Below are 22394 nucleotides of genomic sequence, written 5' to 3'. Positions count from 1 at the left end.
CATTGTTGACATGTGAAGAGATTATTTCAAATAGTGTACGGTATAATTGATAAAAAAAAAACACAGAAATTGCTTATTCATTTTTGCTATTTAATAATGTCACTGTTTTTGTTATAAAAAAAATATTATTGTCTGTATAGTAAAGATCGAAAAGTCGAAAAGTAACAATTACCGTAAAATTCGACCATTGAATATAAAGCCGCACCAGCAAAATTTACAAAGATTTTCAATATTTTTTTAACATATACAGGGCGCACCTGTCTATAAGCTGCAGGTGTCCACGTTGTAAGATGAGATATTTACACAGAAAGTCGGTATGTGATGCGCGGGTTGTCCTTTGATTGTTGGTGACCGCCGTATAATCGCATGTTCGCGCTCCACGTGTTTGTTTGCGTTTCTAAATCAGTTCCTTACTACTCATTTCTCTGTGAATAACAGTCGGATTGCAATAAAACATTTTGAAGCTTAACATACAGATAACACGTCCGTCCTTGATTTCTCTGTGCGAGCTGATTTACATGAGTCTGTCTTCCCCCACGTCTGGCTCTGCTCCTGCGCTTCCACCGAAGTCTTCTACAGTGTGTCAAACTCTTGTGCTTCTTGCTAGAGCGCCCCCTAGGCCATAAAAATCTATAAATTAGCCACATCGTTGTGCAGACCACAGGGTTCAAAGCGTGTGAAAAAAGTAGTGGCTTATAGTTTGAAATTTACGGGAGTCAATTCACCGCTGCAGATGCAATGTCTTAATTAGTTAAATATGCATTATAGTGACACACTTGACTTTGTTCAAAATGAGTATTAAAAAGTAAAAAAAAATTATAGTACCGTATAACCGGAGTATAAGTCGTACCTTTTTTCATAGTTTTGGCCGGGGTGCGACTTATACTTATATTTATTCTTATTTACTTATACTCCAGAGCGACATTTATGTGATATTATTTGTTATTTTCACACTTGCAACCGCATTTCATACTCCAGTGCAACTTATATTTGTTTTTTTCTTCTCTATTATGCATTTTTTGGCTGGTGCGACTTATACTCCGGAAAATATGGTGAATAGTTACATCCAGAATGTGCCAGAGCCATTCAAAACGTTTTTTTCCTTCTTTTCAATGGTAATAAGTCCCCAAAATGTTGCCTGTAAGTGAAAACTGAAATACATGAACATTCAACATCAGATCTTTTCTTTCTTTTTTAACCTAGATTTAGATTCTCAAAGCAAAAATGCCAAGCCCTGACTAAACTACAGAACTTTTATGAATTTGAAAACGGCATAAAACGACGTGAAAAGCAAGAGTGAGTGACGAGCGAGATGAGTTGAAGGAGAGGAGGAAACACCGTGGGGGGAAAACGGGGAAGAATAGACAGAGAGAGTGAGAGAGAAAGAGCAATGGAAAGAGAGCGGGAGATAGAGGACACCTGCCCATCTGTTTACACTGCGCCCTCTCCGGAGCAAACGAACCACAGCTGCTCTGTAATCGAGACAGACACGCGCTAATGCTAACTAACGCGCGGCGATGAAGATGGATGAGCCGCGGGAAACGGGGGGGAGAGAGAGAGAAAAGATGGAGAGAGAGAGAGGTGGGGCATGGAGAGCAAGAGGTGGAGAGAGAGAGAGAGGGTGAGGGAGAGGGAGGTGTAACCAGGGACCAAAGGGGGACTGAGGGGTAGAGATATGAAGGGGGAGGGATGGGCGAGGAAGGGAGGGACAATTAAAGAGGCTGTACCAGATTTTATTCATGTAATAAAGTATTTCCCCTGTACATAAATATATATATTATATTAAAAAAGCAGCTCTTAGGGTCAAAATGAGACCACTGTGTGAGCTCTGCATCTAGAGTTTTATTCTTCGTGAAGCAGGAAGTGCGCCGTTAGCGTTCTAATTCTGTAAGGCTGAGCAAAATAATATGTCTGTTTGCCGTAACCCGACCGACCCGGTATAAAACTAGCTGACTGAAGAAAAATAAAATCAGCTTTTTGTTGAAGAAACGTCAAATTCTTTTATTTTTCTATTATTTTGGCGACTCACCGACTGGTCTTCCCTAAAACGCCGTGTTGAATATTTTTTATCGCACTGTAAAGCCTATCGTTCGTCCCAAAGGACTGATGACACATAGCGCAACGCAAATGCGTCTTCATTTTCGATCCTCCACGTGTTTCTGTAATGTAACAGAAGGCGCAAGACGGAAATAGTATTGTCTTGTACAAGTTGGTTTGCTTCTGTCAGCGCCACTGAACTAGCCATAGTTCATGTCACTTTCTATCATGGTGTGGTTGGTTTAAATTTGACTTACGCAATGCATTCTGGGATTCAAACACGCCCAGCAGCGTCATCACAACAAACATGGCAGCGTCCGTGTCCCCTGCATGTTCCCCCCGCTCGCCTTCGCTACCAAAATAAAGGATAACGGTTTACAAAAGGTCGATTGAAATATCTTAAAATCGTGACATTTAGTCTCCCGATCAGTTTGATCGAGACGTTTTCCGTCATTGACTGTTGAAGCCTGACCCCTGGACGGGTGAAGCCTGACCCCTGGACTGGTGAAGCCTGACCCCTGGACTGGTGAAGCCTGACCCCTGGATTGTTGAAGCCTGACCCCTGGACTGTTGAAGCCTGACCCCTGGACTGTTGAAGCCTGACCCCTGGACCTTGAAGCCTGACCCCTGGACTGTTGAAGCCTGACCCCTGGACTGTTGAACCCTGACCCCTGGCGGTCACTCCGAGTCAAAAAATTGCAAAATTGTGATCTTTTTTTTTTGCCTTCAAAGTAAAAAAAATAAAAATTTGCCTACCGTCCGACCCACTTAAAAATGTTGGGTCGGGTTACAGCAAACAGCCTAAACGTAAACTCTCCGCTCTGTGAAATGCACTCATAAATGTTCATGTTTGTCAGGTACAGCACCCTTAAAGCAGCAGAACTATGTAGTTTTGGCCAAAGAGTTCCCCCTGCTGCTCTTTTGTGAAATTACAGTGTCAGAGAACAGGCACAAAAGCTGTTAATGTTTTAATCAAAATTAGACGGTAGAATCAATATCATTTAACGTTGCCAAGTATAAAAAAGAGCGAGGGTTTCTCAGGAGAGTTGGCAAATATTTTAAGGTTGGCTTCCCGCACAGAGACAGCAGGGGGCGACGGCGGACATGTCAAACGCCCCGAAAATATACATTTAACCATCACATGGACTAACAAAGATGTTACTTAGTTCTCCTTTAATTTACATACAGGTATAGCTGCCGTGTGGCTCAGTGGTTAAACTCTTGACAGTTTACCAAGTCCCTCCTCATTACCTGCTGCAGAGAGGAGGAGACAGGGAGGCTGAGGAGGCTGATTGTTCTGCTGCTGCTGCTGCTGCTGCTGCTGCTGCTGCTGCTGCTGCTGCTGCTGCTGCTGCTGAAGATGGAGACTCCTTAGAAGTTTTATCAAATATTTTATTATTTGTTAAGCAAATTTTTGTTGAAATCTTTTGTCACTGCCGGCTTGTCTCGATGCAAATATCATCTCATTCTTACAGATTCATAACTTGGCCTGGTGGAGTCACCTTGTTGTCTCCATGGAGATTGAAGCCATAACATGGGTACAGGCAGAAAAGTGACATAGTGCACCTTTAACAAGCTTAAAGGATGGGTTAAATCACCGTATATGAGCAGGATTACTCAAAAAACCAGTATGAATGGAACAAAACCAAAGGAGGAACAAAACCAAACGGGGAACTGAGGCTCCTGAGCGTCTCGTGCTGTGGCTCCAGCTGACGGTCTGTTTTTGCAGGTGGCAGCGAGTGTTCGTGGGAGAAGGAGCGCCTGACCAGCCCCGGAGCGCCGCCCCTCAGCGGGACCTCGGCGGCGGGAGGCGGGGCGCAAGGGGTGGGGCCCATGCAAGGAGGGGGCGGAGCTACGGCCACCGGAGGCGGGCGGCTGACATCCATGGCGCCCGTCAGTCAACAGCAGCTCCAGCAGCAGCAGCAGCAGCTCTTGGCAAACAGTGAGTCCAGCCTCCACTGCGCCGCGTACTGTTTTACAGGAGAAATGAAACAGATCGAGACAAATGAGGGGCAGTTAATAGTTTACGGACTGGATAAACTTAGCGTAATGTATCGATGTAAGTTAGTGTAATGTGATAGTCAGGGTCTAAGTGACAAACACCATTAAACTCATTGGTGGACATTGTGTGGACATTCAAAGCAAGAAGGATGCGCAGCGTTTTGTACGTGTTCCTACTTCCTGTGTCCGTCAGCCAATCGCAGCCTCCTACCTTTGTCTCTCAACCAATCGCCGTCCAAGCCGTTTATATAAATGCACTCTCTTGCCTCTCGGTCACAGCAGCAGAGCCTCCTCAGCCGCTCCATCTCCTCCTCTTCACCTACATCAGTGTATATATTTCTCTATTCAACTGTTTGAAAGAAAGAGCGCATTTGCCCAAAGAGTTATAACAATAGTACACTTTTTTTCTGCTTGAATAATGCTTGAATTCATAAAAGTTTGAAAATTATTATGTTTCAATCATAACTACTAACTATTTAATTAATACCCTAACTCTTAACACTTAATTAGTTGTTATTGCGTCCTAATCCTGCTTAATAAATTATTTGTTCATTATTAATTAAGTCTTTGTACATGCTTTTTATGCTAATTAAGGTGTAGTTATAATAGTGTAATTTAATGTAATGCAATGATTTTTTTTTTTTTTTTTTTGTATAGAATCAAACAAAAGCAACATTGATTTAAAAATAATAATAATGTTGTTTATGAATCCAAAGTGTCAACACTGCACATTAAGGTTGTGAAAAGTATAAAAATATCTGATACTAATTGAAACTAAAAGTAGAATCACGACGACACAGCAGTTATTAATACTGAGCAGGATTAAATGTGACCTTCCCTGAGCAGTTTTAAATTCATCTTAAGTAGGTTCAGTCAGAACTAATAAAAGGCAACACTCTACATACTTTTTGAAAACAATAATTGTGTTTGAAACGTTAGCATCGTGACATCACTGACTATTCCTGTGACTTGAATCGACACGTTCGGGGCCCATTTTCACGTTTCCGCGATTCCTTTTCTGTCCCGAAGTGTTTTTTGGCAATACGTTTTTATTAATGTGGCATGCCATTTAATCTGCCTCCATCCCCCGTATTAACGCCGCGAGGATTAGACGCCGGACACTCTGCTAAATCACTTTCATTTATCAGCGCTCGTCTCCACGTGAGCGGGAGACGGACGAGCACCCGGTTTTTTCGCTCTCCGACACTCACGCTGATTATTCCGACGCAACAAGAGCAATCAGCGTTATTGTTTCATTGGACGGAGAGCGGCGCCGTCCCTTTCGCTTTTATTTATTTGCGTAGAAGAGAGGAGGTGTCTCGTTGGTTTGACGTTCTTTGAAATTGTAGCACACTTGTTTTAGGCTAAGTTAGAGCAAGTCGAAAACTCGGACAAAACCTGGACCGGATCAGGACCTGTCTGCATCCGGATTTAAAAAGAGCCTTAAGGGAGAATAAACAATCGTCAAACTGTGTGATATTAAGTTTATCTATCTCTATGGAGACAATATCACAGTTTGACGTAAGAGACACGAATTGCGTCTTTGCTATAATCCAGTATGTTTACACCGTCTATTGTGGTTCCGGAAGTACCGTATTTTCGGGAGTATAAGTGGCACCGGAAATCTCTCGGTATAGAGCTGGGTTTCGATTCAAATTTCAAGAATCCGATTTTTACGTTTCAAAATCGATTTTTTCCGATTTCTCAGATTCCATCCGATTCGCTCCGATTTTGATCTGATTTCCGATTCGATCCGATTTCGATTCGATCCGGGGGTTAATGTTATTAAAAATGAAAAATGTATTTGAACCGTTTCCTTCACTTCATGATTGTGTAGAGAAGCAACATATTAAAACTAGTATTATATCAATATTAAACAGCAAATCTTACAAGTATTGTAGTTACTGATGGAAGACTGATGAAAAGGTTAAGGGTCAATCTACCTTCAAGAAAGATAATCCAGGAGTCCTGAATTATCTTTCTTGAAGGTAGATTGAAGTTCACTGAGGGAAATGTAGAAAATAATTTTAATTAAAAAAAATAAAAATAAAAAATCTTTTTTTTTTTTTAAATCGATCTTTTGGACGTACGAATCGATAATCGGTCATTAATATACGAATCGATTAAAAATCGGAAAATTTATTATTTCAACCCAGCTCTATCTCGCTATGACATTATCTCAATATGCATCGCACCGTACGATATTCTTTGCAGTATTTTGACATATTGAAGATATGTTTTTTTCCTTTTAAAATGCATTGGCAAGCATCTGGTATGAATATTCCATAGACTTAAAACATAGAAGTGCTAACTAAACATGAAAGGGCTAGAAAAAACAGTAATGTCCTCATGTTGTCTGCAATGAAATAGAGCAAAGGATCATGGTCTATCTTGTTATATGTGTTTTTTTGTTTGTTTTTGTTAAGAAGCGTATTATTACTGTATTACTAATATAGCGTAAAATACTGTATTTTCTGGACTATAAATCGCACCAGAGTATACGTCGCAGCAGCCCAAAAATGCATAATAGAGAAGGAAAAAACATATATAAGTCGCACTGGAGTATGAAATGCAGTTGCAAGTGTGAAAATAACAAATAATATCACATATAAGTCGCTCCGGAGTATAAGTATATAAGTATAAATATAAGTATAAGTCGCACCCCGGCCAAAACTATGAAAAAAGGTGCGACTTATGGTCCAGAAAATACGGTACATTTCCTCTACGGTACAATACGGTAAACACATGTACAAGTTAAATACAGAAAGTTACTGAAATGTATTTTGGATAAAACTACAGGTGTTGTGCTCATTACTTATCGCAGAAACGTTCAAATATTACTGTTTTGGACGGGTTTTTCTTTCATCCCAATGGGAAAAATGAATGGAAAATGTACATCGTCCCTTTCACATAAACTATACGCTATTTTTAATTATTTTCGCAGTTAAAACTTATGTAATTGAATGAACGAAAGTGAATTGATCTTATTCCAGCCAAAGCGATAACATTTCCACGGAGACAAGCAGGTGGCGGACACTTGACGCGAAAAGTTACTCGAAAAAACACCTAAACAAACACACACAAAAAACAACTAAATACACATCTTTCAACTTCCACGTGTTCAAACGTTTGGATTTGGAAGAAACAAACGGGTGAACCAAGTGCGGGGTTAAAGGTCAAAGTGAAGGCACTTTATCGTCCCTGCAATGTTGTTTGTTTGACCCGTCCTTCAATGCCACAGGGGGCCCATCTCCGCATCTTAAACCAGGCTTAGTCGGGACAATGACGAGGATTTGGCCTGCCGTGCGCGTTTTAGCTCGACCAGACAAACCGGGACGGGCCGAGGCGCGATAAAACATCTGATTTGTGGGAGAAAGGGGGTCCGTCTGAAGGGTTTCGGGGTCGCGCGCGGGAGGTGAAAGGTCGTGCGGGGCGAAACGTGGCGGCCGCAGATTCAGCCCGAGCTAATGGAGCCGTGACAGAAGCCCGAGTTTAATGAAGCAGCTAAAGGTTAATGTTCAGCCCTTGAGATGTTAGCGCCTTGTCTGGTTCTGTTTGATTATGAAAAGCATATATACAACGGATGAGACCAGATCCTTTACTTTGCCAGGGCCCATAAGTACACGTATCGCCTCTAGTTAAATGGGATTCTGACACGTTGCCCTCTCTTTAGCGCTAAATAAATTGAATGTGACAGAGTGAGAAGATTCTGTCGAGGGAAAAGGCTCCGTAAGTGAGACAGCGACCTTTTCCTTTTGGCCCCCGCTGCCCTTTAACCCCTGACCTCCAGGTTTTCTTTCTTTTCTTTTCCTTTCTCTCTGTGATTGGTGGTGTTTGATGCACGGCCCCGGGGTTAAGTTCAGTTTAGAGACGCAAACACATCAGCTGATTGTCATTTACTAAAATAATATTTGTATTTGCGGAAACATACATCTATATTTTTAGATAGCTTGTTTTAGTAGAATTAACAAGTCTGAATTCTGCATTTTATTGAATTTATTGAATTTATTGATTTCATTGATTTCATTGATTTATTTAATTGATTTAATTTATTTAATTTATTTAATTTATTTATTATATTTATTTACAATCCTAATTTGTAAAATGCATTTAAGGTTTTATTAATTAATTTAGGGAGAAATTTGATCATTTTGCAATTTATTTATGTATGTGTGTAGTTTATTGTCTATATATATATTTCTCCACCTGTGCGAAAATACAAATCAAATCATAGAAATATTCATAAAAACATCACTTGTGTAAGAATAAATATTATAAAAAGTAATAATAATACAAAACCTGTGAATATAACAAAAACATACAAAAAAGCCCTATCAATATACATTTTACAACAGCATGTTACGCATCTTAACAAGCATCTTAACGTATGTCACAGGACTGGAGCTGCCGTTCATGATGATGCCCCACCCGCTTTTGCCCATGGGGTTGCCGCCGGCGTCCGTCGCCATGGCGATGTCTCAGATGAACCACCTCAGCACCTTCGCCAACATGGCCGCTGCCGCACAGCAGATCCACACGCACGTTCACCGCGCGCCGGTCATCAAGGTGAGCGCATGTCTAATATATATGTACATTAAGAGAAGAGTAGAGGGGACAAAACTGATTCCTGAGGTGTTCATTAGAATTCATTAGTATTTCTTGCGTGTTTAAGCCGTGTATCTTGCCTGTTTAAGTGGTGTATCTTACGCGTTTAAGCGGTGTATCTTGCCTGTTTAAACGGTGTATCATGCATGTTTTAAGCGGTGTATCTTGCGTGTTTAAGGGGTGTATGTTGCGTGTTTAAGCGCTGTATCTTGCGTGTTTAAGCGCTGTATCTTGCCTGTTTAAGCGGTGTATCTTGCGTGTTTAAGCGGTGTATCTTGCATGTTTAAGCGGTGTATCTTGTGTGTTTAAGCGCTGTATCTTGCCTGTTTAAGCGGTGTATCTTGCGTGTTTAAGCGGTGTATCTTGCCTGTTTAAGCGGTGTATCTTGCGTGTTTAAGCGGTGTATCTTGCATGTTTAGGCGGTGTTTCTTACGTGTTTAAGTGGTGTGTCTTGCGTGTTTAAGCGGTGTGTCTTGCGTGTTCAAGCGGTGTTTCTTACGTGTTTAAGCGGTGTATCCTGCGTGTTTAAGCGGTGTATCTTGCGTGTTTAAGCTGTGTTTCTTGCGTGTTTAAGCGGTGTATCCTGCGTGTTTAAGCGGTGTATCTTGCGTGTTTAAGCGGTGTGTCTTGCGTGTTTAGGCAGTGTTTCTTGCGTGTTTAAGCGGTGTGTCTTGCGTGTTTAAGCAGTGTATCTTGCGTGTTTAAGCGGTGTATCGTGCGTGTTTAAGCGGTGTATCTTGCGTGTTTAAGCGGTGTATCTTGCGTGTTTAAGCGGTGTATCTTGCATGTTTAAGCGGTGTTTCTTGCGTGTTTAAGCGGTGTTTCTTGCGTGTTTAAGCGGTGTATCTTGCGTGTTTAAGCGGTGTTTCTTGCGTGTTCAAGCGGTGTATCTTGCGTGTTTAAACGGTGTTTCTTGCGTGTTCAAGCTGTGTTTCTTGCGTGTTCAAGCGGTGTTTCTTGCGTGTTTAAGCGGTGTTTCTTGCGTGTTTAAGCGGTGTTTCTTGCGTGTTTAAGCGGTGTTTCTTGCATGTTTAAGCAGTGTATCTTGCGTGTTTAAGCGGTGTTTCTTGCGTGTTTAAGCGGTGTTTCTTGCATGTTTAAGCAGTGTATCTTGCGTGTTTAAGCGGTGTTTCTTGCGTGTTTAAGCAGTGTTTCTTGCGTGTTTAAGCGGTGTATCTTGCGTGTTTAAGCGGTGTTTCTTGCGTGTTTAAGCGGTGTATCTTGCGTGTTTAAGCGGTGTTTCTTGCGTGTTCAAGCGGTGTATCTTGCGTGTTTAAACGGTGTTTCTTGCGTGTTCAAGCTGTGTTTCTTGCGTGTTCAAGCGGTGTTTCTTGCGTGTTTAAGCGGTGTTTCTTGCGTGTTTAAGCGGTGGCATGTTTAAGCAGTGTATCTTGCGTGTTTAAGTGGTGTTTCTTGCGTGTTTAAGCGGTGTTTCTTGCGTGTTTAAGCGGTGTATCTTGCGTGTTTAAGTGGTGTTTCTTGCTTGTTTAAGCGGTGTTTCTTGCGTGTTTAAGCGGGGTTTCTTGCGTGTTTAAGCGGTGTTTCTTGCGTGTTTAAGCGGTGTTTCTTGCGTGTTTAAGCGGTGGCATGTTTAAGCAGTGTATCTTGCGTGTTTAAGCGGTGTTTCTTGCGTGTTTAAGCGGTGTTTCTTGCGTGTTTAAGCGGTGTATCTTGCGTGTTTAAGTGGTGTTTCTTGCTTGTTTAAGCGGTGTTTCTTGCGTGTTTAGGAGCGCGTGTGCGACAGTCCGTCTCTGTCTCCGTCGGGGGATGAGAACAACACTCCTCTTCAGTCTCAGCCCAGTAGCTCCGCCTCCAGCTCTCCAGAACGACTCGGTAAGTTCAACTGTTTTAACTGTTTACAGCTTATCAAAGTCCCAGCAGTGGAAAAGTACTTTTTTTACGCAACTTGATTTAGAAAACGACTGAATTGTGAAAAGTACTTTCCATACGGTTTGTGCGTTTAGAGTAACCTTCTGCCGAAAGGTTTTGACTTCAACTCCCAACTTTGAGCAAACCAAAACATTTTAATAAGAATGACCTTATTTTCCGTATTTGGCCGGGATGCGACTTATACTTATATACTTATACTCTGGAGCGACTTATATGTGATATTATTTGTTATTTTCACACTTGCAACCGCATTTCATACTCCAGTGCGACTTATAGTCCGGAAAATACGGTACTTGATAAATAAGATTCAGTCGTTTCTGTTGACCCAAAATCAGTATAATGCTTTATCAAAATAACTACATTTGCCTGGAACAGTTCTTAAAATATGAAAGTATATTTTTAATTTATTGAATCTTGTTTGTTTTCCCGGTGTTGAAAGTAGAATTTTTGCCTGAATTTTGCTTGAGCAGGCAAACATTGTCCAACTAAGTGTATCGTTACGTTCTAAAAACAGAGATCGATTCCAACAATGCTGAATATTGCTCTTCACCTGTCACTCACATAAATAAACCCTACGAATTAAATGCCGAAAAATGCTACAGCCACTTATTTGCAAAGCTTTTAACCGCGTTTTCTCGTCAACATTACCTCGCTCGGAGTTGAATTTCGATTGATTTGTGCATGTTTGAGTGCAGTCAAATGCCACGAGGGCTTTCCAGTTCTGCCTTTTTGAACAGGAAGTCACGTTTTTAACGTTTAAGTTGCGGTGCCTGATTTCTGCCTTGAATCTAAAAAACAGAAGTAATTCATGTTAAGCCACTCGCAGCAGTCCAAAAGTACTCTTCACTTCTTCGTAATTACTCACCGTGATGAGTTCATAAGCGCTGTTCACAACTTTCTGAGCCCAGAGTGAGTTTCACAGTAAAGCTAACAATAATTAGCATGATAGCATCGGATTTCCTGGTTCTCGGAGAGTAAAATGCTCAATAATTTGCTGCAGAATTGTCTAAATTATTACCTAAAGAGCTGTTTTTACAACATACAACTATAGTACATGGAAGAAAAAAATGAGGTACAGCCTTTTTAAGTGCAGTGAACAAAATCACAATCCGGAGAGACTTATATGTGATATTATATGTTATTTTCACACTTGCAAAAGCATTTCATACTCCAGTTCGACTTATACATGTTTTTTTCTTCTCTATTATGCATTTTTTGGTTGGTGCGACGTATACTCCAGAAAAATATGGTAATTTTTTTTCATTGCAGTAATCAAAATCACAATCCAGGTTTATTTCTTTTTAAATACCATATTTTCCAGACTACAAGTCGCACATTTTTTCATAGTTTTGGCCGGGGTGCGACTTATACTTATATTTATACTTATATACTTATACTCCGGAGCAACTTATATATGATATTATTTGTTATTTTCACACTTGCAACCGCATTTCATACTCCAGTGCGACTTATATATGTTTTTTTCTTCTCTATTTTGCTTTTTTTGGCTGGTGTGACTTATAGTCCAGAAAATACAGTACTCAGAAAAACACCTGAATATAGGTCTTCTTTAGGTCTTGTCGACATTGAATCCGAAACTTTGCCCACGCAATTTTGGCTTGAGTAAGAACAGCCTCAATATTAGAACACAACGGCACTCAAATATAAAAAAAATTAAAAAACTTTAGCAACGAGATGCCAGGGACGGTCTTTTCAATATGGGTCACGGGGCTTGGCATGTAGCGCAGGCATCGAACCTAATTAGCATTGTACATTGTCTCGCGGTACATAAAGGTGAGTGGAGTGAGTAATGTTTTCGCGCAGAGGTCAGCGCTCTAAATAGGACAGTCACACATGCTTACATACAGAAGCGCCGTGCGGAAAAACACGTGGACGTGAGGCGGCACAGGTGATTTATTGTTTGTGAGTAAAACTAGAAATCTGCTGCTCTCGCCGAATCGATGGGAGTAAGTAGTTCAAGCTCTGCCACACGGCCTATACGGTGATCGTTATTCGCGCTGCTGGAACTGACACGGCTTTGTAAATCTATTGAAGGGTCGAGTTGTGTGTGACTTGTTGACGTTGTGTTTTCATTTGAATTTTTTTGCTTTTTTAATGGTATTGAGCTTATATTATTAAACTAGTGTGATGTAAAATGTGTTCAAATGCGTTGTTAGTTGAAGTAATTTATTTTTTATTCATTGTAAAACTGATTTTTTTTTTCTTTCTTCCCAGACAGAAAAAAAGCACACAATTTTCAATTAAAGTTCCAATCAGATTTTTAAATAATTTTTAAGTTGAACTTTTATCTACATTTCAACAGGACTGTATGTTTTTTTCCTCACAATTCCATGTTTTCATTTGTTTGTTTGTAAGATATTTTTAATTACATTTCCTATCAGATTATTTAATACTTCAGATGATTTAATACTTTTGATAAATTGAGTTCTGTTTATTTATTATAATCTAGTTTCACTCTCTTTTTCATTCCTACACATATTTTGAATTTACATTTCCTTTGCTTTCTAAGGCCTGATAAAAAAAAAAAAAAAGAAAGAATATTATGCACTTTATTATACAACTTTGTGTTTTTGGTTTGGATTTACTGACAATATATTTCAGCCACTCAATATATTTTTTTTAATTTTAAACTTTTAAACACTTTTTGTAATTAATTGAATCTAAAAGCATTTTTCTTTTTTTTTTCTCTTTCCTTATCTCCCAGCCTTTCATAGTCTTACATAAACATGTTTTATTTCTCTCTCTCTCTCTCTCTCTCTCTCTCTCTCTCTCTCTCTCTCTCTCTCTCTCTCTCCCCCACAGGGCTGGGATTGACCGACGCAGATGTTTCTCTGCCCAACCCGGCTGCACCCATCAAAAAAATCACCAAGGACAAAGGTTTGGCCCTCACTCACTCCCATTTCGCCCCACTCCAACCGCACGTTTATTCAGATGATTCCTGTAAGTGAGCGCGCGCTATCACACATTCGCCGTGACATATTACAAATTATCTTCAGTCATACAAAAAGCTTCTCCAAACAAAAAAAAACGCCAGGATGTTCGGATATTGATCAGCTGTCGACGGAGGCATCAATCACGGCCGATATAAGTAAAGTAGAGATGGGGGGGGGAGAAGGGGGAGAGGAAGGGCTAAAAGGGGTGAGCCGGGTCAGCCGCTAAAAGCATGGACGTGTAAGCTAGCTGTGTGTTTTCAATTTCTCCACCATAACAATGCTCCATCTGCGAGTGTGTCCTCTGCACGCGTCAGCAGCATTCAAGACCTTCCCTTTCAAATCAATAAGGCAAAGAGTCCCTCAGAGGAGTTCACTGCAAAGTAGAAGCAATATTTGCACGTTTTAAATGATTATTTCTGAGGAGTTTTTCTCTCAACTCGACACATTGTACTTTTTTCCCCTTGACCTGGCAACACAATGTGAATTTACTTTTGAAAAATAGTATTCAGTTGGGAGATAGAGTTGCCTTAAAGCAGGACTAAGTAGCAATTTCACCTTATTGATCGTCTTTGTAAGGCCCTGTGATGGTTAAATATGTGTTTTCGGGGTGTTTGAAGTGTCCGTCGTCGCCCCCTGCTGGCTCTGGGCGGAAAAAACAGCAAACTCTCCTGAGAAACCCTGACTCTTTTTTTAAATACGTTTTTTATATTTGGTAAATGTTTTTGATTTGATATTTATGTTATTATGCTTTCATGATATACTATTATGATAAAGAAAGAAAGAAAAACATGTGAAAAACACTTTTGTGTGACTTTTCTGACTTCTCTTCACATGGGAGCTGCAGGGGGAGCTCTATTGCTAGTTACTTTGTTCTGCTTTAAAATAAGTTAAATTAATATCAAACAGTTTGTTGGGGGGAAATAAATAAATAAATCTAAACTCTATTCAAATTCAAACCAAAATATAAATAGAATTCATATTGTAATGCATGTACTTGATTTAATTGATAAATCAAGTTCAATTTGAGTGACGATTTGAACAGTTTTTATTTGATTTCCTTTGATTCAACTCAATATATTTAAATTATTAATACTAATTTCATACTTATATTTTTTCTTCTTCCTTAATTTCCTTACGCCACTGACAAATAATTTAGCTTTGAATAAATAATGTGCATACTGAAACCAGTCCAATAATTCATGCATAATAAGCAAATAAATCTAATCTTGTCCAAACTACTTTCTACTACTACTACTACTACTTTTCATCCTTGATTTACAGTACTTGACACTGTATGTGACACATGTATTTATCTTGTAGAAAGGGTTTAAGGTTAAAGTTAATGAGGTAAATATAACTTATCGAATACAGTTAAGTGTTCCCAACTACTCAAATCAAGTCAGTTTAACTTACGCTGATGCTGCTTGTTGTAAAAAAATAAAATAAAATGCAGGAGAAGGCAAACAAACGAGGATAAAATTGGGTCGAGGCGTGATTGGTGAGGGCAGAAGTGAGGCGTTTGCACGGGACCGACGGGAATAGGAGCTAACGCAGAGGTCGTTACGGCTCTGATCAGGCCCATACGTCACGGCGGTAAAATGAATGTAATGCGCCGGTGTCGTTTTTCTAAATGAGCGTTACACCGGTACGGATGCAGATTTGTCTTGCGGGAACGCTAAAGGTCAGTAAGAGAGATCAACTGGTTTTACGCGCCGTCGGTTGTAGCGATTAGCCCGTGTTCGTCTTCAGTTAAATCGACTTTGATTTGAGAGAAGATGATTGAATTGTGGCGCTGTGAGATGATAGTTTATTATTCTAGTTTGAGTGTTTTGAAGGTGTAACTAGCTTTGTCACTCCAGCTGCTTTGCCCAGAGTGTTTTACAGTATTGACCAGTCAGCTAAGTGGAAAGAATTACCGTAGACTGATCGACAGTGATAATTGCTAGTTTCAGCCCTTCAATACAGTATAGCAAGTGTAAAACAAAGTGTAAAATTGTTTGTAAAATGGATTCCTTATCGTTTCTTTGCACTGTCCTTCTCAGGCTTCCGTAGCGTCCCTCAGATTGTGGAAAAGAGAGACGGAAATGAGGCCCGTGTCATTAACTGCATCTGTCTCCAATTTGCGTAAAAAATTTGTTCTGTTCATGCTCAGATTTCTTCCAGACAAGCACAGAAAAAGCTGGTAACATGGACTGACTGCAGCAACTTTAAAGTAAACCACATCTAATATGCATTTATTTTACTCTTTTACGCTTAAATGTAAGTGAAATATGGCACAACATTTGCCGACATCGACCCGAAAAAAAACTCTCCTGAGAAACCCTCGCCCTTTTTTTTATATATGGCTACGTTAAATGTTTTTTAAGTGATTATACTGTCTTATTATGATAAAGAAAGGTGAAAAAATTACAAAATAAAATAACTATATTATGTTAAATAAAATACAGATTTTCTTGCAATGAAGTGGTTTGAACTGATAAAATTATGTTAAGTTTGAGTGACGATTTGAGTATTTTTTACTTAATTTTTCATTGATTCAACTCAATATATTTTAATTAATACTTATTTCATATTTATATTAATTTCCTTACACCACAGACAAATTATTTAGCTTTTAAAAAATAAATTGCATACCAAATCCAGTCCAATAATCCATGCATAATAATCAAATACATCTGATTAATTAACGTTATTGAAAACATTTTAATGCTAATAAACCTGAGCAGATCAGTGCAGAGAAACATTAAGGTCAAGGTACAAATTAAACTTTTTTTGCAAACTCTCTTCAACAGAACTAACCAATGCTGCAATTGAGAGATTTATTTGTTTGTTTTAACATTTTTTACCGTTTCTGTTAGCTAGTGCGCTAACGGACAAACGCTCATGATTGACCCAAATTCTCTAAAACGCTCAAATCGGGGAAAGCCAAGGTCGACTCGGGGACTTTTAACAAACCAACGGGGAAAAGGGTGAAAGGGTTTGTAGTCGAACTGGTCCGAAAGTGTTGGAAGCGACAAACAAACAGGTACAGGAGGAGTTACGGATGAGCGTGCGGAAGAAGAGAGCGTGTGCTTCAGAGTGCGTCTTAATCAGTGTTAATTTCACACCAGACTTACCCCAGAAAGGAGGGAGAGAAGGAGGAGAGGAAGGAGAGAGGGAGAAGAAACAGAAAGAGAGGCAATTAGAGTTGAGAGAAAAGGAGAGCGGGACAAAAAGAGAGCGTGAGATAGAGAGGGAAAACAAAGTGATGAGGGAAGAGAGGCACTAACGGAGTAAAAAGGGGAGAGAGGTGTCAAAAAGAGAAGAGAGAGGAGAGAAACAAGGAGTGTTTGGAGAGAGACGAGGAGAGGAAAGGGGGAGGCGGGAGAGAGGGAGGAGGCAGAAAGAAAAAAGAGAGAAGAAAGAAAAAGGGAGAAGGGAGAGAGAACGAGGAGCGATATGAGGAGAGGGGGAGAACGATATGGGGTTCGGGAGAAAGAGAAGAGAAAATAGGAAAGTACAATTCAAAAAGGGAGAGGAAGAGAGAGAGACTGAAAGAGAGGGAGGGGGGAGGTAAAGAGAGAGGGGGCAGAAATAAAGAAAGAGAACAAAGAACAAGAGAATATGGGAAAGGGGATAAAAGAGGAGAAAAAAGGTAGAGAAGAAGAAAAGACAGAAGACTAGAGAAACGAGGAGAAGAAGGGAAGCACAAAATAGAGAGAGGAAGAAGAGAGAGAGAGAGAGAGAAAGAGCAGAGAAACGAAGGAGAGATGGAGAGCAAGGTTGAAAGGGGGAAAGAAAGAGAGGGAGAGGAGATGGAAAAGGGAGGAAAATAGAGAATTAAAAAATAGAGATAAAAAGGAGAAAAGGGGAGGGTCAGAGAGAGAGAGAGAGAGAGAGAGAGAGAGAGAGAGAGAGAGCTAGGGGCTTGAGAGGGAAATGAAAAGAGGGAGAAGGGAGAGAAAGAGGAGCGATATGATGTAGGTAGAGAGAAGAAGAAGAAGAGACAGAAGGTTAGAGAAAAGAGGAGAAAAGGCATAATTGAGAGGAAGAAGAGAGAGAGAGAGATAGAAAGAGAAGAGAAGAGAAACAAGCAGAGAGGAGAGGAAGAAAGTAAGAGGGAGGCCAAAGGAGAGGGAGAGGAGATGGCTAGATGGAGTGGAGGGGCAGAAAGAAAGAGAGGGAGGTAAGAAAGAAATAGAGAATAGGGAGCGGGAGAGAAAGACGAAAGAAAAGAGAGTAAGATGTGTAGAAAAGAAAATGAGCAAAAAGAGAAAGAGAGAGAGAAGGTAGGGAGAAATGAGGCAAGATAGAAAAGACAGAAGAGACCGGAAAGAGACAGGGAAAAAGAGAGGGAGCAAAAAAGTCAGCGGAGGAAGGAGTGTAACGCACCAGTATTTAATCCCTTCAATTAGCACCCCGCGGCGCGACTCCAATACTAACGAGGCAGAGCTCAATCATCCCTCTGTCGCCGCTGCACCTGCAAAACACCCGCCATCTCCCGCCGCATCGGAATAAATACTGAGAACCACGGGAATTAAGGCTTAAAAAGATCAATTAAGGTGCGCCGGGGTCGGGCTAGCGTAGCAGCGTGCTAACTTTCAGATTAGCCCGACGCTCAACTTTGCGGTAATTGAACAGACCGCGTTTGTACTCACTTCGATTCTTCGCTGAATGATTACCGTATTTTCCGGACTATACGGAGTATAAGTCGCACCAGCCACAAAATGCATAATAGAGAAGAAAAAAACATATATAAGTCGCACTGGAGTATGAGTACAAGTATATAAGTATAAATATAAGTATAAGTCGCACCCCGGCCAAAACTATGAAACCTTTTCCGGACTATAATATGACTTATAGTCCGGAAAATACGGTAAACTAAATGAATTGTGTATTTTATCTTTCTGCATTTGTGACGTCGTCTTTGATGTTTGACCAAAACAAAGTAGTGGCAGAAGGAGGGTAGTAACTGTTTCATGTAATTGTACTTCACAGAGTAGTTTACAGACACCGCGCTTGTACTTCTACTTGAGTAATATACATAGTGTAACAATACTATTAGTTCCTCTTTCCACTGTGAGTAAGTCTACATGTGACAGAAGCTTTATTTTGACAATATTCCTTCAGATACTGTGATATTTTATTGAAGAAAAAAAAATGTCCTTTAAAAATACCAGATTTTTTTTTTGTGCTTAACTTCTTCTTTCTTTTTTACATTTTTTTTTTCTCTTTTTTTTCTTATTTCTCACTACATTTAATAAAAATTGTAAATGAGATGTTACGTCTAGATAGTTAGGCTATTATAATTTTATTTTTCATTTAAATTTTTTTTTTTTTTTAACCACTACTTTTTGAGGTTTTTTTTTTTTTTTTTGCTTTAGTGCAATTTTTATGACTCGACCCACTGAATTCTACCGTTACAGGAACATTTAAAAACCACATGAAAATAAAAGACAAAGTTACTTCCATCAACAGATATTCTATTTGTGGTGCGTGTAAGTTGTTTAATGTGATGTTATAGTATATTTTGTTGTTTTTGTCCAGAAGAGTTGTCTCTGGGTCAGACTCTTCCTCCCGGGTTTCCTGCTCCGTTCCTCTTCGCCGACGGACTCTCGTCTGTGGAGACTCTACTCACCAACATACAGGTAACGGACACACGGACACCTAAAGAAAACCCATTTATCCCGTTCTTAAACAGGGGAACAAACGGACAAAGTTGAATTTAAACTGTCGCAAAACTAAAAAACGGATGAATAAGATGCCGTTATTTGATCAGGGGTCTCATTTATATAGCGTGGCGTGGAATTCTTAACAAAAACGGCCCAAAACGCACTACATTTTTATCTCTTTGAGCAAAAACTACTTTCTGCGTCGTCTCTTAAAGCTCCAATGCACTTTTTTTCAGCATTTTTGGACCAAACCGCTCATTTTAGTGACGTACGTAGCATTTTAGTACATGCTTTATAAATGAGACCCCAGAGTGCTAACGAATCACAGCACTTAGAGGTTAAATAAAAACAAAACTCTTCGTATGATTCAAACCACATGATAATGGATTAAAGTATTATTATAAGCCAAGCGAGAGAGAGAAAGAGACTTGTACAGATTACTAGGAATAAACTGAAAATAAAAGTATTATTTATGGCGATGTGCCCGACTTTACTCCTGTAAATGAGTAAAAACAAATTACACCGCATTGAATCACTGCAAGTGCTGCCTGGTGGTCGACAATTTACCGCATGTCCTCCCTTCTCTCTCACCCCCATTTCACTCTGTACTTTTCTCAATAAAGTGTTTATAAAAAGTAATAAAGTAGTAAATTAATAAAAAGTAATACAAAAAAATAACAATTAAAAAAAATACAAAAAGTAATAATACCGTAATATACTGTAAACGTAGCACTTTATGTCAAAAAACAGATTGTTGCGCACTGTCTGCCCCCAAAACCAGGAAGTAAGAGTTAAATGCAGAGAGCGGATTTGAGGGAGTTAAATACCTACTTCCTCCTGTTGCGGTTTGAAAATTCACCCGACGAGGTCTTGAAGTTAACCCGTTTCTGTCCTCCCGGGCCAGGGCTTGTTGAAGGTGGCGGTGGAGAACGCTCGGGTTCAGGACAAACAGATCCAGGCGGAGAAACGCGAACTGAAGATGGAGCTGTTCAGAGAGCGGGAAATGAGGGAGAGTTTGGAGAGGCAGCTCACCTCCGAGCTCCAGAGCAGAGGTAACGCGTCTAACTGACCCCGCCCTCCCGTGGCAGAGGTTCAGATGGTTTGGCCTGAACGTGCTTTTCCCGCGCTTTCATTTCCAGCCTCGATCCAGAAGCGCCTGAAGAAGGAGAAAAAGGCCAAGAGGAAGCTGCAGGAGGCGCTGGAGTACGAGTCGAAGAGGCGCGAGCGGGTGCAGGACGTCCTGAAACACTCGTCCTCCTCCTCCCCGTCCCCGGAGCCTCATCACAACAACAACAAGAACGGTAAAGAGCACAAATCGCATTTTTTATGGCGACGCAAAGAGGTCACTTAAAGGACACATATTATGCAAAATGACGTAATTTTCTGAGCTCTTAACCGTGCTCTAACATCGTTCCCTCGTCACAAACATACCAAGAGTAGCAGTTAGCTTCTTTCATGCTAGTTTGATGAATCCTGGTCAGAAAGTCCCTCTCCCCTCCGAGCGTCAAAACACGCCGTTCTGAATCTCCTCGATAACTGACGTTTTCACCATCTCTGAGAATCTTCTCTACTGTTTTTTTTTTTTTTAAGTCAGACTTGTTCAGAGGCCAGCTTGAAATGCATTCATCTTAAAACTGTGTGTAATTTCATTCTGCAGCCAGTAGGTCGCGCCAAAACACAGGTAGTCCCGCGGGAAACGGCAGAGATCCAAATGTAATTGTGTTTTTTTAGTTCTAAATCATAAGATGCCAAAGTAAAGGTACTCAAGAGCATGTTTAAAGACTGATAAAAAATACAAATAAAGCTTAATATTTGTCCTTTAATAAAGACATATTATGCTTTTGCTACATAGTTGTAATCAATGACACTTGGGGATCATTATTTTATATTTTGAGCATTTTAAATCACAATATCGATCTAATACGACTTAACGACTTAATAAAAGAAGTTCGATTCCCGCCTTCCTCTTTTCGATGCGTCACTGTAAACGTCATCACAACAACGACATGATCGTGAGCGGTCAATGTTTGTTTTTTTGTTTTTTTCCATTTGTTCCCGAATGGCTTCAGGACGCTGCTGTGTACGATGTGTATATTTGTAGAAGGAAGTAGATACAGTAGAAGTATTGGTATTAATCACAATACAGCCTCAAGTGGATAAAAGAGAATAAGAAAATAACGACAACATTGTGAACAGCTCCTAAAAGTCATATATTTTGCATAATATGTCTGCTTTAACGCTTGAAAGTTTGAAGCTAGCGTATTCATGAATATTAATAGAAGGATTTACCGACTTACGACATGTTGAATATTATCTTTTTCGTGAGTGATTGGTCCGCACCTTCGCTTCGTCTTTATCTCGTGACTTGAAGCTAATTACGACGCCGCGTTTTAATGCCATTCGTGACCATTAACCGGACGTGTTAACCGCACGCCAGGTCAAAACATCTGCAATCTTGACGGTTTAAAAAGGGTCATTCCAAATCCTGACCCCTCGCCGTCCGCCTTCATTTCAAACGGCGAGGGCAATTGCGCACGCGGCCGTTTGTTTCTTGTTGTTTCCCGTGCGTTTGATTGACCTCACGCTGTTCTCTCCCGCCTCCCCGTCTTCTGCAAACAGACTCGAACGGGGCCGACGAGGCACCGGAGCTTAATGGGAACAAGCAGGACACCGACAGCATTCAGGGTAAGCTCGACCGCGCGTTCTCTGAAAACCCGACCGATCGCCGCGCCGAATACCCAGAATGCACCTGGCCCACATGCGGGGGATTAAACGAAGGGCCGGATGTGTTTTCTTGGAATGTTCAGAAGGGAGATGCATGCTAATCTATTAATTCACTTCTGACACAGACCTTAAACGGGACTCGACGCGGACTAAACCAGGACTAAATCAGACCCTAGACCAGGACTAAACCAGACCCTAGACCAGGACCAAATCAGGACTAAATCAGACCCTAGACCAGGACTAAACCAGACCCTAGACCAGGACTAAATCAGGACTAAATCAGACCCTAGACCAGGACTAAACCAGACCCTAAATCAGGACTAAATCAGGACTAAATCAGACCCTAGACCAGGACTAAATCAGACCCTAGACCAGGACTTAATCAGGACTAAATCAGACCCTAGACCAGGACTAAACCAGACCCTAGACCAGGACTAGACCAGGACTAAACCAGACCCTAGACCAGGACTAGACCAGGACTAAACCAGACCCTAGACCAGGACAAAACCAGGACTAAATCAGACCCTAGACC

The 22394-nt window shown here is 40.5% G+C and overlaps 1 protein-coding gene across 3 annotated transcripts in view; it reads left to right on the top strand.

Annotated features, from left to right (window-relative positions):
* dachb (dachshund b) overlaps positions 1–22394 on the top strand; it is a 137491-nt gene that overhangs the window by 101280 nt on the left and 13817 nt on the right. Inside the window, exons 4-11 of one of the 3 annotated variants that reach the window (XM_072458767.1) lie at positions 3767–3979; positions 8435–8604; positions 10371–10476; positions 13357–13431; positions 19017–19114; positions 20043–20190; positions 20278–20439; positions 21758–21823. In XM_072458767.1, the coding sequence (XP_072314868.1) occupies positions 3767–3979; positions 8435–8604; positions 10371–10476; positions 13357–13431; positions 19017–19114; positions 20043–20190; positions 20278–20439; positions 21758–21823 (1038 nt within the window). Of the gene's footprint in view, positions 1–3766; positions 3980–8434; positions 8605–10370; positions 10477–13356; positions 13432–19013; positions 19115–20042; positions 20191–20277; positions 20440–21757; positions 21824–22394 lie in introns of all 3 variants that reach the window. The other 2 variants (XM_072458766.1, XM_072458768.1) reach the window with 2 other exon arrangements.

The sequence above is a fragment of the Eucyclogobius newberryi genome, unplaced genomic scaffold (assembly GCF_026437365.1).
Source record: "Eucyclogobius newberryi isolate DKJ021-1_F unplaced genomic scaffold, fEucNew1.0.hap1 SCAF_22, whole genome shotgun sequence".
NCBI classification, from domain to species: Eukaryota; Metazoa; Chordata; class Actinopteri; order Gobiiformes; family Gobiidae; genus Eucyclogobius; species Eucyclogobius newberryi.
The sequence above is the reverse complement of the archived record's forward strand: the minus strand, read 5'-3'. Positions and strand labels throughout refer to the sequence as shown.